This window comes from Erinaceus europaeus, chromosome 18, assembly GCF_950295315.1.
Source record: "Erinaceus europaeus chromosome 18, mEriEur2.1, whole genome shotgun sequence".
In the NCBI taxonomy this organism is placed as follows: Eukaryota; Metazoa; Chordata; class Mammalia; order Eulipotyphla; family Erinaceidae; genus Erinaceus; species Erinaceus europaeus.
The window spans coordinates 59,396,814-59,409,449 of record NC_080179.1 but is presented as its reverse complement, the minus strand read 5'-3'; the positions used below and the strand labels follow the sequence as shown (position 1 = coordinate 59,409,449).

Here is a 12,636-nt window from a genome sequence, read left to right as displayed (position 1 = left end):
AGAGCTAAAATGTAGCTGTGCATTCTACATGCAAGCATTTGCTTATATATTCTTAAAAAAAAAAAAAACAGGGAGTAGGGCTGTAGCACAGCAGGTTAAGCACAGGTGGCGCAAAGCACAAGGACCGGCATAAGGATCCCGGTTCAAGCCCTGACTCCCCACCTGCAGGGGAGTCGCTTCACAGGCGGTGAAGCAGGTCTGCAGGTGTCTATCTTTCTCTCCCCCTCTCTTTCTTCTCCACCTCTCTCCATTTCTCTCTGTCCTATCCAACAACTACGACAACAATAATAACTACAACAATAAAACAACAAGGGCAACAAGAGGGAATAAATAAATTAAATAAATATTAAAAAAAACCAAAACATAAGCTAGATTCAAATGTTATCCTTACTTTCACACAAAGAAATTAGCAAATAAGGTGGTATTTGCCCATTGTTTCATAACAAGTAACTGGCTCAAATAGTCTATGAATCCAAGAAATTTGACAACCTGCATTCTTAAAGGCTGACCTATAAACACTGTAGAAACTAAACCATTAGAGCCAGCAAACTCTGCCTTCCCCTCCTTCCTCAGGTCAATTGATGCCTTCCTGATTGCATTACCCTTATAGTCTTTCAACCCCCGTGTTCTGAGTATGCTTCCCTGCTATAAATCTTTACTCCAATCACAGTACTGCTGTTTATTTTTCAAATGTCAAAATTAAGCTATCAGTGATCTTTATAAATGAATCTAATACAACTTGTTAGGGTGCACCCACAGAGAGGGTTGAAAATAGTAGATGGAGCCCATTATAAAACTCTGCAACAGATGGTTCATTTCCAAACAGCAAACAAAGGATCAGCTGTTTCAAGTTAGATATTATTCCATTGAATATGAAGATTCTATTTGCCAAAAATAAATTGCTTTGAAGGAGGGAAAAAAAAATGAGCTTTGTGAAAATGATCCTGCCACAATCTAAATGTTGTGAGGGATGTGCTATCTGGGGGACATCCTAGTCACTCTGACCTAGTTTCAAAATAGTTGTAGATGAGATGAAAAGTACAGAGTCCGAGTAACTGGAAGAGAGAAAAGTTTAAGTGCTTTGGTGGGTTGTAATTATTTCTTGCAAATGTCTGCCATTTACCTTGTGATATTATTTCAGATTTCAAAAAGGGAAAAAAAAATTGAAAGGTAGTAAAACGGTACTTATGCTTAATTGGTAGGGATTAAGTCTTGCTGCTGAAGGGCATTCTTTTACGGTTGTTCTAGTGCACTTTGATTGCTCCTGTACATTCTGTAATTCGTATATTGTCTGTGTTAGTGTGTGTTGCTATTTACATGCTCTGTTCCTCTGCTGGTCACTTACCGATAATTAAATGAAATCACCTCTCTTTAAGTCTTTCACTTTTCTTTTGCTTTTCCTTTTTTTTTTTTTCTTTTTTCTTTTTTTTTTTTTTTGCCTTCAGGGTTACCACTGAGGCTGGGTGCCTGCACTATGAATCCACTGCTCCTGGAGGCCATTTTTTCCCCCTCTTTTGTTGCCCTTGTTGTTTATCATTGTTGTTGTTGTTGTTATTATTGTTGTTGCTGTCATTGGATAGGACAAAGAGATCTGTTTCACCACTTGTGAGGGTGCGCTCTCCCCTGCAGGTGGGGATGGGGAGCCGGGGGCTTGAACCAGGATCCTTACGCAGGTCCTTGTACTTTGTACCACGTGCATTTAACCCGCTACACTACCATCTGGCCCCAAGACTGACTTTTCTTAATAACCATATTCCAACAACTGTGTTGAGCAGTTTTTTCACCCTCTACTTATTTGCCTGTTTGTATCTTTTCTACCCATCTTTGTCTAATGAAGAAATTACTTCTGTGTATAACCAATAACTAATATTCACTAACATTACAAGAAAATATTTATTTAAATGTTATAAAACCACTTTCTAGCAATGAGAAATATGAGTACTCAGATTTTAATGTATATTAAATGCACCAAATCTGCCACCGAACTAATAACATATATAATTTAAAAAACAATAGTATTCATCATAAAAAATATTTATAGCGTACTTAATTGAGGAGCAATACCTAGCTTCTGGCATTGTGTGGAACCCTTTCAAAATAAAACAATTTATGAAATGTTAGTTTATTCATTATTTCTTTAAACACAGGTATATTTTATTTGGATACATTTTTTTCACTAGAAATTCCTTTAGTAAAAAAGGTAGAGTCATCATTCAATGTAGATTCTATGGCAAACAAACAAACTTCCTTCATAGTTTGTCTAAAATCATTCACTCATGATTTTTTTTCACTCATTACAAATATGCCTCATATCTACAAAGGTGAGAGATGATGGTTGAATAGTCAGGTGCTAGTCAACTAAGTGACAATTTTCTGAGTCCTAGTTAATTAAGATCTATAGCTGATATATTTTTACTTTTATGTTCTTTCTTTACATTTTATAAAGCTATAATCATTGTTATCATATAGTTGGGAGATTAATCATTTACAATAGAGTTGGATAGTTTCTCTTCTACCTGTGTCAAGATATTCAAAAACCTCTCACTCCCAACGTAAATCCTTTTCCATCATCATGCACCTGGACCCCTTTTATGCACTATAAACTATATTCTTCCCCTATTATCAATGATAAGCATTACTTTTATTTTGTTTCACCTTTTCTATACAGTTATGCCTGTGCTATATGTTTCATAATTCTCTGAGAGTATAAGCAGTTAATGAGACTCATTACTCCCACAGTAGTAGCTGTTCAAAACACGTGAAGAATTCTTCACCTTTCATTGTAATGTTTAGTCCTCAAAGAGCAAAAAAAAAAAAAGAAAACAACGTGAAAAAAAAAACTTATTAGATTTGCTGTTGTGTTCTGTTACATTTAGACTTCACATAATCTTAGAAGATAGTAAATATCAATCTTTTACCATGAGTAAAAATATAAAGTGGGGGGAGTCAGGTGGTAGTACAGAAGGCTAAGCGCAGGTGGCGCAGAGCACAAGAACCAGTATAAGGATCCCGGTTCGAGCCCCAGATCCTTGCCTGCAGGGAGGTTGCTTCACAAACGATGAAGCAGATCTGCTGGTGTCTGTCTTTCTCCCCCCACATCCTCCCCTCCTCTCTCCATTTCTCTGTCCTATCCAACAACAATGACATCATTAACAACAATAATAATAACTACAACAATAAAACAACAAAGGCAACAAAAGGGAATAAAGAAATAAATATAAAAAATTCTTTAAAATATATATATATATATATATATATATATATATATAATGAGAGGCTCAGGAGGTGGAGCAATGTCTAAAGTGTTATACTCTCAAGCATGAGGCCCTGAGTTTAATCAGTGGCATCATACATGCTAGAGTAATACTCTTGTTCTCTCTCTCTCTCTCTCTCTGTCTCTCTCAGTATTAAATAAATCTTAACACACATACACACAAGATAGCAGGATTTGGGTTTTGATGTACCCAGTAGAACACACATAGTACTATGCACAAGAACCCAGATTTAAGCCCCATGTCCCCACCTGTAGGGAGGGAAGTTTCAAGAGAGATGGAGTGGGTGTCTCTTTTTATCTCCTTCTGATGCCCCCATAGTTCTCTACATCTGCCTATCTCTACATAAATAAGAAAGTTTTAACTAAAAACATAGTAAAATATCAATTGGAAATAATATTGAATTTCACAAGTATATATATTAAATGAAGTATGTGTATTATTTTCAAGTAGTTTATTTCATATGAAATGTAGATCTTAGAGAAAGAAACAGAGACACAAGAGCACATTCCAGTACCCATGACAATACTGATTAAACTGGAAACTTCAGGCATGCAAGTCCATCACTCTACCAGTTGAACTACTTTCCCATTAACCCAATGTATTTAAATAAAGTAAATAATACTTACAAGCCTTTTTATAGGTAACATCTCCACTTTAAAATTATTAAAATATCTATAAGTAGTAAAAGCTCATGCTTTATATAGATCCAGTAATGACTGATACACAGTGATTGAAATCTGAATTCTATTTTATTACCTAAATGTCAGTATAATCTCTATTACCACAAATAAGTAATGAACAAAATTATAGGTAAGTGGACTTACACAAAGAATACAAATAACAATGATGAACAGAAATAGCAAATACTACCAGGAATAGTATAGGCAATTTAACTTATAAAATACTTGAATTCAAGTAGAATTATTCATAAAATTAACCTTGTCATTTTACCTAATGTGAACATGCATTACCTTTCTTTCTTATATATTATTTATTTGTCATCTGGAGATTTATCCACATCAAGTTGACTTTTTCAAGTCGAAAGAGAGACAGAGAAAAGGGAAAGATAGCAGAGCACTGAAGCTTCCTGAGTGCAGTGAGACACCGCCTCAAATCTAGGTTGTAAGCATGACAGCGCAGGTGCAGTGGCCCTTGAGCTAGCTCATGGGCCCTGTTTTCTAGTCTAGATTTTGTAGGTTCATGGGAGTACTGGAAATGAAAGGCTTGTGTTAATGATTAACATCATATTACTACCTAAAGCATGAGTGGGGAACATTGGGCCCATATGCCCTGTCTAACCTCTGAAATCATTTCTTCTGGCTGTGCCAAGACAAGTCAGGAGGGACTCAAATTCAATAAACCTTGGAGCTTTTTTCAGAGCAATGGTAAGTGCTAATTTTTGCATTGATAATTTTGTATGGCCCCCAAATGATTAAAAACATGTAAATAGCCTTTGGCAGAACGAAAGTTTCCCCACCACTGACCAAAGGTTATAGTTTAGGTAAAGGGCAGTCCTTAACTAGAACTTTGACTTTTTGATTTTTATTTCCTGAGGACTCTATAAAGAATTCATTATTTTTTTTATCAAATAACGTTCTTATACTGCCCATTTTCTTGAACAGGGAGACCCACCTGCAGTTGTGCACTAGGGTTCACTGGGCCAAACTGTGGTAAGACAGTATGTGAAGACTTTTGTCAAAATGGAGGAACCTGCAGTGTGACTCCTGGGAACCAGCCATACTGCCACTGCCAACCTGAACACACCGGAGACAGATGCCAGTACTGTAAGTGAAAATAGCATCTGCGGGGCACTATGGCAGCTTGCTTTGATATTTACTTCAGAATCCTGTTAACTTTGTGTTCCCTTCACTATCTCAATTTCAGTCACTTCATTCTCTCTGGTTCATTCTCTCAGACACTCCAGCTCAACAATAATTTTAACATTGTTCTTCATTTCTCTATTAAATGTACATCGTTTCTTCTTCATCCAAACTAGCTTAGAATCCATAATATAATGACTCCTTTACATACATTTTCAGTTCTTTTGCTCTCTCTTCCTCTCTACTATTAATATCTGAAAATCCATAACTGTAACTAGCCCCAGTTGTACACCTGTTCTGAAGTGTTGCCTATTGATGACTATGACTGAAGACAACACAGATCTTTACCACAAACTTCAAATGGATGCTAGCTATGACTTCTACTTTACTTGGGCATTGATGTCTCCTAAATGCCTAGCTTGCATCTTCATTTTCTTTCCATTTATTAGTGATTTAATAATGATAACAAGACTGTAAAACAATGGGGGTACAATTTCATACAGTTCCCACCACCAGAATTCCCTATCCCACCCCCTTCATTGGAAGCTTCCCTATTCTTTATCCCTCTGGGAATATGGACTAACAATTTTTATGGGATGCAGAAGGTGGAAGGTCTGACTTCTGTAATTACTTCTCCACTGGGCATGAGTGTTAGTTAGCAAGTCGATCCATACAGCCAGCCTGTTCCTATCTTTCCCTAGTGGGGTAGGACTCTGGGGAGATGAGATTCCAGGACACATTGGTGAGGTCTTCTGCCCAAGGAAGTCAGGATTGCATTATAGTAGCATCTTCAACTTGGTGGCTGAAAGGTAGTAAGATATAAAACAGGGTAAACTGTTTAATAAACAGGATCCCAAATGTAGGAATAGAGCAGATGAAGTTAGGGATCTTTGTGTGGGAAGAAGCTAGGAAGTCTATTTTAGGTAAGGGACCCATGACTTTAGTAATTTTTGCCTGAGCCTGATAGCTAACAGGTAGACTAAAAATCTTGTCTGTCTGGGAAGATGGTGTCAGAGTTGAGATTAGCACTAGAAAGCTGGATTAGGGCACAGAGTAGCTCCCAAATATGAGGAAAGTATATCAATACAATTCACTGTTAACCCTGTCAATCTGGTTTAGGGCTCATATATATTCATATTTAGCCCAAAAGCCTGTGTAACCTCTGAGTCTCTGTCAGTCTGAGCTCACAGTCCATGGTCACAACTAGGACGATTCTGGGCTGCACTCAGGACCAGTCTTCCTCAAATGGCAGGTTGACCCAGCCTCCCTTTTAGAAAGTTGGGCAGTCCTTACCGCATCTTCATTTTCTTCAAACTTTCACCACTTGCTCCCCAACTTTATTCTCAGTAGAGGAATTTGGCCCCTGTTACCTCAATACAAATAAAATGTCATAGCCACATTCTCTGTTTTAAATATTTATTGAATATTTAAATATTTAACAAATATTTAAATATTTATTCTTTTTAAATATTTATTTACTTATTGGACTGAGACAGAGAGAAACTGAAATGGAAGGTGGAGGTAGAGAGGAAGAAAGAAAGACACCTGCAGCACTGCTTCACTGCTCATGAAGCATGTGCTCCCCCCTTCCCCCTGTCCCTCTGCAGGTGGCTATCATGGGATTGTACCTGAGTCTCTACACATGGTAACAAGTGCATTCAACCAGTTGAAACATGACCCAGTTCTGTCTCTCCTCTTTTTGATATGGTCTCCATGCTTCATATAACTTTATACTGTCCTCACATACATTGATTCTTTCTTAACTTCTCGCGTGCATGGTGCATTTTTTTTTCTTACAACTCTATCCTCTTTCTCCTTACTTACCTTACTTAGTCCTTTCTAGAATCCAGCCCCCCCCCCCCCCCCCACACACACATTTCTTTTGCAGCTACAACTTTATTTACCTGCTTATTTGTTGAGCACTAAAATAGCTTTGGGATAAAAATAAAAAATAAAAATTTTGTAGTACTCGGGGGCCAGGCAGTAGCGCAGCGGGTTAAGTGCACATGATGCCAGGCACAAAGACCTGCATAAGGAGCCCGGATGGAGTCTCTGGCTCCCTACCTAAAGTGGCGTCACTTTACTGGCAGTGAAGCAGGTCTTCAGGTCTCTTTCTTTGCCCTTCTTTGTCTTCCTGTCCTCTCTTGATTTCTCTCTGTCCTATCCAACAACAATGGCAGTAATAATAATAATAATAATAATAATAATAATAGTAATAGCAACAATGATAAACAAGGGCAACAAAAAAGGGGAAAAATAGCCTCCACAAGCAGTAGAGTGTAGGCACTAAGCCCCAGTAATAACCCTGGAGGCAAAAAAAAAGTAGTACTTATTTTTAGATGTTTTTGTTGCACAGGGATCTTGTGTATGCAAGATAGCACCTGGAGCAGTCACACCAATTTTATCTTCTTATTATTAGAAGAAGAGAAGATTCCTACTCATCTCCTTCTGTCCATGTCACATCCTACCTATCTGTGTTCAGATTAAAAACTGTGAACTTTTTACTTTACTCACATGTATCCTCAGTTTGAATTAATGTAATTTCTGATTTTCTGGACTACTAGTACTTAATTACATTTTCTGATTGTATACACTTATAGCCAATATTATTAATTGTATGACTTCTTCCTGCTTGATTGGCCTGACCTCTTTGAGACTATATCCATCAATGGCATTTGTCAAAAGAACAGATAAATAATTAATCAAATATAAATTGAACCAGATTCAGAGACAGTTAATAAAAATCACTTCCATGTACAAAACTACATTTAATTAGTTTAATAACCATCTGTTATTTCTTTTAAAACAATTTCTCTGTTCTCAATGGTTCTATCACTGTAGAATAGCACTACCTTTTTTTTTTAATTTTTTTAATATTTATTTTATTTATTTATTCCCTTTTGTTGCCCTTGTTGTTTTATTGTTGTAGCTATTATTGTTGTTGTCGTTGTTGGATAGGACAGAGAGAAATGGAGAGAGGAGGGGAAGACAGAGAGGAGGAGAGAAAGATAGACACCTGCAGACCTGCTTCACCGCCTGTGAAGCGACTCCCCTGCAGGTGGGGAGCCGGGGTTCGAACCGGGATCCTTATGCCGGTCCTTGTGCTTTGCGCCACCTGCGCTTAACCCGCTGCGCTACAGCCCGACTCCCAGCACTACCTTTTTACTCTCTACCTTTTCAAAAGATATTTCTAAGGTTTAAACATCACCTTTCTGAATTCTTTCTGAAATATGTTTTTAAAATACTGTGATCTCAATAATAGTGATTTGATTTATGAAAAAAATGCATTCAGATAGCTTATATTTTAATTATAATCTTAGAATCACAGTCTGAGGAAGCCTGATGCATTATAAAAGACTGCATTATAATTTTGTTATCACTATTAGCAGTCATAGCACTTCTCACCTTTTACTGCAAAGCACTTATTAAAATTAACCAATTAATCCTTAGACAGAGGTTAAATAACTTGCTCAAGGTCCCAAAGTAACAATATTATAGTCAGAAATGGACCTCGGGAGTTGTTGATCAAAATGTCAACAAACATCCCTGCAGTATGGTGATGCTGTTCTTTGGCAGCAAAATACATCTATGGACAGCACCATTAAAATGATAAATCCAACAGCTGACAAAAGCATAATAAATTTAGTATCTATTAGATGTGAGTTGGCAAGGTTGAATGGGCCTGGTGTTCGGTTAAAATTGTATCTTGCATATAAAAAAATTTCTGCCAGCAAATGAAGGAATGACAGAATGGTTCATTACAGTGCCTAATTAAAGGTCCATTAAGGGAGGTAAAACATCAGTTCTTAGTTGTGCTGAGTAAAAACATTTCACAACTATAATGGCAGTATAAAATCTACAGGTTTGAAATGCTAATTAATTTTAACAGCAGTGGTCCAAGGGAGGAGAGACAGAGATAAATAATGACAAAAGCAAAATTAAGTACTCTTTAAGTAGGTTGTACAAGAACAAATATAGCTGCGTTTTATGAAATTATGGAGAAAGAATAACTACTTTGCAGGCATATGTATATATATATATGTGTGTGTGTGTGTATATATATATATATATATATATATATATTAGATGTTAAGCATTGGTCAACACTATCTGAGGTTATTTGTAATTAAATAGTAATAACAGGGGCAAGGACAAATGGCCAGATAGAGAAGCTGTCTTTTTTTCTGCCAGCAACAAAGCTATAATACCTTGAAACACTTGCATAGAAATGGACTTGAATCTCAGTCTTCCATAGCAAGGGGCAGAATGTTAGCATCCCTGCTGAACATGGGCATTGGCAGGTTGATCCATTGCACTCCATAATGACCCTGAGCCCATACTCCCACAGGGTTAGAGAATAGGAATGTTATCGGGATGGGATGGGATGGGATGGGATGGGATGGGATGGGATGGGATGGGATGGGATGGGATGGGATGGGATGGGATGGGATGGGATGGGATGGGATGGGATGGGATGGGATGGGATGGGATGGGATGGGATGGGATGGGATGGGATGGGATGGGATGGGATACAGAGTTCTGGTGGTGGGAATTGTGTGGAGTTTTACCCCTCTTATGCTAGGGTTTTGTTAGTATTTCCTTTTAATAAATAAAAATTCAAACAAAAATGTTAGCATCTAGGCAGCAAGGACATAGAGAGATAGCTTTCACTTCGAAAAAAAACATAAATAAATCCCCTCACTAGGGCCATCCACAACTGTACTCAAAGGTACAGAACTCAAAGGTACAGAAAAAAACATAAATAAATCCCCTCACTAGGGCCATCCACAACTGAACTCAAAGGTACAGAACTTTAATGTGGAGAGCAGGGGGCAAGATACTCCAAAACCCCACTACCTTAGTCCTACTATAACTTTACATATGAACTTTCCAACAGTGAGGAATAGCAAGCTAAAAGCCATTCACAAATGCAAGTTGCAGCAGTAGCTTTCCAAAATTCTTCCGGAAGCTTGCTGAAAGGAATCCTAATGGGAACCTTGTTGAAATGAATCTGCATGTAACAGGCCTCAGGGACAGATTATAGGAGAAATTCTCTCTGTTCACAACCCACTTTCTAAGCACTTGTGGCCTCAAGCTTCTCTCTGGTTACTACCAAAATTGGTTTGGCTTTAGTGCTCTGATCTTTGCACTTTGTAAATCTTTGTAAATTTCTGCTGCTTCCCAAGCTGACTCAAACACAGACCCTAGTGCACGTTCTTTTGGAGCATCAAATACCACAAGAAGACAAAAGAAATTAGCTATCATGATGGACCACGACAGCAATATGAAGAAAAATCTATTTTCAACAGACATTCTAAAGAAGATTTCAGGGGCAGCAAAAGAGATTACCAGGATAGTTTGCCTGCTTTGTCATATTTGAATCTAAGGTTAGAGCCTGGCTCACACTCTGTGGGAAGAAGCTTTGGTGCTGATATTTTGCCCTCTATCTTTCTGTCTCTGTTTCTTTCTTTCTAAAAAAGTCAGCATGGAGTTGTGAAACCCCAGTGACAGCAACAACAACAAAAAGAAAACAACAGAGCTCTGATCCTAAGGATGCTCACTGAAATAAATAGTTCAATAGATAAAATTTTCAATGGAATCAGAGAAAATATGAAAGAAGTTATAACAAAAATCAGAGATAAAAGAATACAATAGATGGGTTTTTAAAAATCACGAGAATGCCAGCAGGAAAGCAGAAGTCAATTGTTGAAGTGGTGAGCTGGAGGATAAGATAGAGGAAACCATAAAAATAAATAAATAAAAATTAAAAAAAAAAAAGACTGAAGCTAGCTCTGAGAATCAAGGACTTAAATGGCGAAGCTATCGTTCCATATAGTCTTAAAATTCCTCTAGTTATTTGCTTGGAAAAACACTGTAATTTCAATTTGAACTCGGTTTATTAGGAATATATTATGTACACCTTATTCACACTAGTACCAATAAACTTGAAGGATCCAACATTAAGCTAAAGGCTTCATCTATGAGTTTTAGTCCGCAATCATCATGCATTAGTACCTGAACAGAAAAATAATAATAATAATAATTTACATTCCCAGCAGCAATGTGGGAGGGTTTCTTTACCCCTGCAACCACTTCCAGCATTTGTAGGAAATTCTCACAAGAGTGAAGTGGTATCTATCTCGGTGTTGCTTTTGTATGCATTTCTCTGACAATCAATGACATGGAACAGTTCTTTCATGTTTGTTGGCCTTTCTGATCTATTATTTGGTGATTAGTCTGTTCATATCTTTTCCCCAATTTTGGATGGGATCTTTTTTTTCTTATTGTTGAGTTTGTCAGTTTGTTTTTTTCTTATCTACTTTGATTATTGGCCTTTTGTCTGATATGTGGCATAAGTTTTATGTAGTCTGTTAAGATACTGTACAAGGATTATAGGAAAAAGTATCTTTTTGCATATGTTGTTGCTTAAATAGGATAAAATATAGATACAATATCTTTTAAAAAAAAAACCACTTCAGTTCTAGTGTAGAAAATAGTAATTCACTTATTCTTTAGTTAAGATCTACCAAATTACCATATGAATACACTGTAATTATCTGTCCATATTGTCCGTTAAATTACATGATTAATTTTGGCTGTACTATGCAGTTCTTAGTGTAATTACCCCACACAGATTACAACAATTTTATATTGTGAATATAAAGTATTATTTCATAATTCCATGATAATCTCTTCTTTTTTTTAGTAAAGATTAATTACATTTCATTATTGCTCCTTCTTCCCCTATGCAAAACATCTCAATTGTTATGCCACAGAGGTTAGTAAATGCTCAAAATTTAGATGAGACTTTCCATGTGAAGTTTTTATATTCAGTAGCAATAGGTTTTTTTTTTTTTTTTGGTCACAGTGGGTATGATTCAGATTAAATTGTGTTCCCTTTTTCTTCTTGTCTTCGCTTTTCAATTGGGTTGTAAACTTTGTGAACTGGTGCCTTATTCTGTGTTTTTAGACTCTCCTCATAGATCTGAGTATGCAATTAGTCAAATACATGTTCTCAGCAAATAGTGAACTGCAGACCTAGCACATCCATTTTATTGTCCTGGTTGAATTACTCATATTATTCAAAAGCAATTACCCATGTTGTTCCATCAGCTTTATTTTTCATAATTTCAGACAGTTCCTATTGAAAGCTTACTGGCCAATTTGGCTAGTCTTTTTATTTTAATCTTTAATCCTTTTCTTTTACCATCAATTCTTTCTGCCTATTTTACTCCCTAAACAAACAAAAAAAATTTATCACCTATATTTTCTCCTAACCTGTCATTTTTCAGTCTACTAGGTTTTTTTTTTTAATATAATTATTTACTGTGAGGTTAATGGTTTACAGTATAGTGTTGACACATAGGTACAGTTTCTCATCTCATTATGACGGATTTTTGCAAGACACTCTCACTATCGACTTTTATCCTTTTCTACCATCATCCCCAGTCTACTAATTTTTAAACTTCCTTTCAGTTCTACTAAGCAAAAAGGTAAATGTAAAATCTGCAGGTTGGCAAAAGGTCATTTATTTATAAAGA

At 36.6% G+C, this 12,636-nt stretch overlaps 1 protein-coding gene and 1 long non-coding RNA gene across 2 annotated transcripts in view; one reads left to right on the top strand and one right to left on the bottom strand.

Annotated features, from left to right (window-relative positions):
• Positions 1-4,417, bottom strand: part of LOC132534274 (uncharacterized) — a 32,666-nt gene extending 28,249 nt beyond the window's left edge. Inside the window, exon 1 of the long non-coding RNA XR_009545990.1 lies at positions 4,247-4,417. This is a non-coding gene — a long non-coding RNA (uncharacterized LOC132534274). The remainder of the gene's footprint in view (positions 1-4,246) is intronic.
• The window catches only part of LRP1B (LDL receptor related protein 1B), a 1,816,831-nt gene that overhangs the window by 1,761,085 nt on the left and 43,110 nt on the right, over positions 1-12,636 (top strand). The window contains exon 84 of the mRNA XM_060178059.1: positions 4,898-5,059. Within this exon, the coding sequence (XP_060034042.1) occupies positions 4,898-5,059 (162 nt within the window). The remainder of the gene's footprint in view (positions 1-4,897; positions 5,060-12,636) is intronic.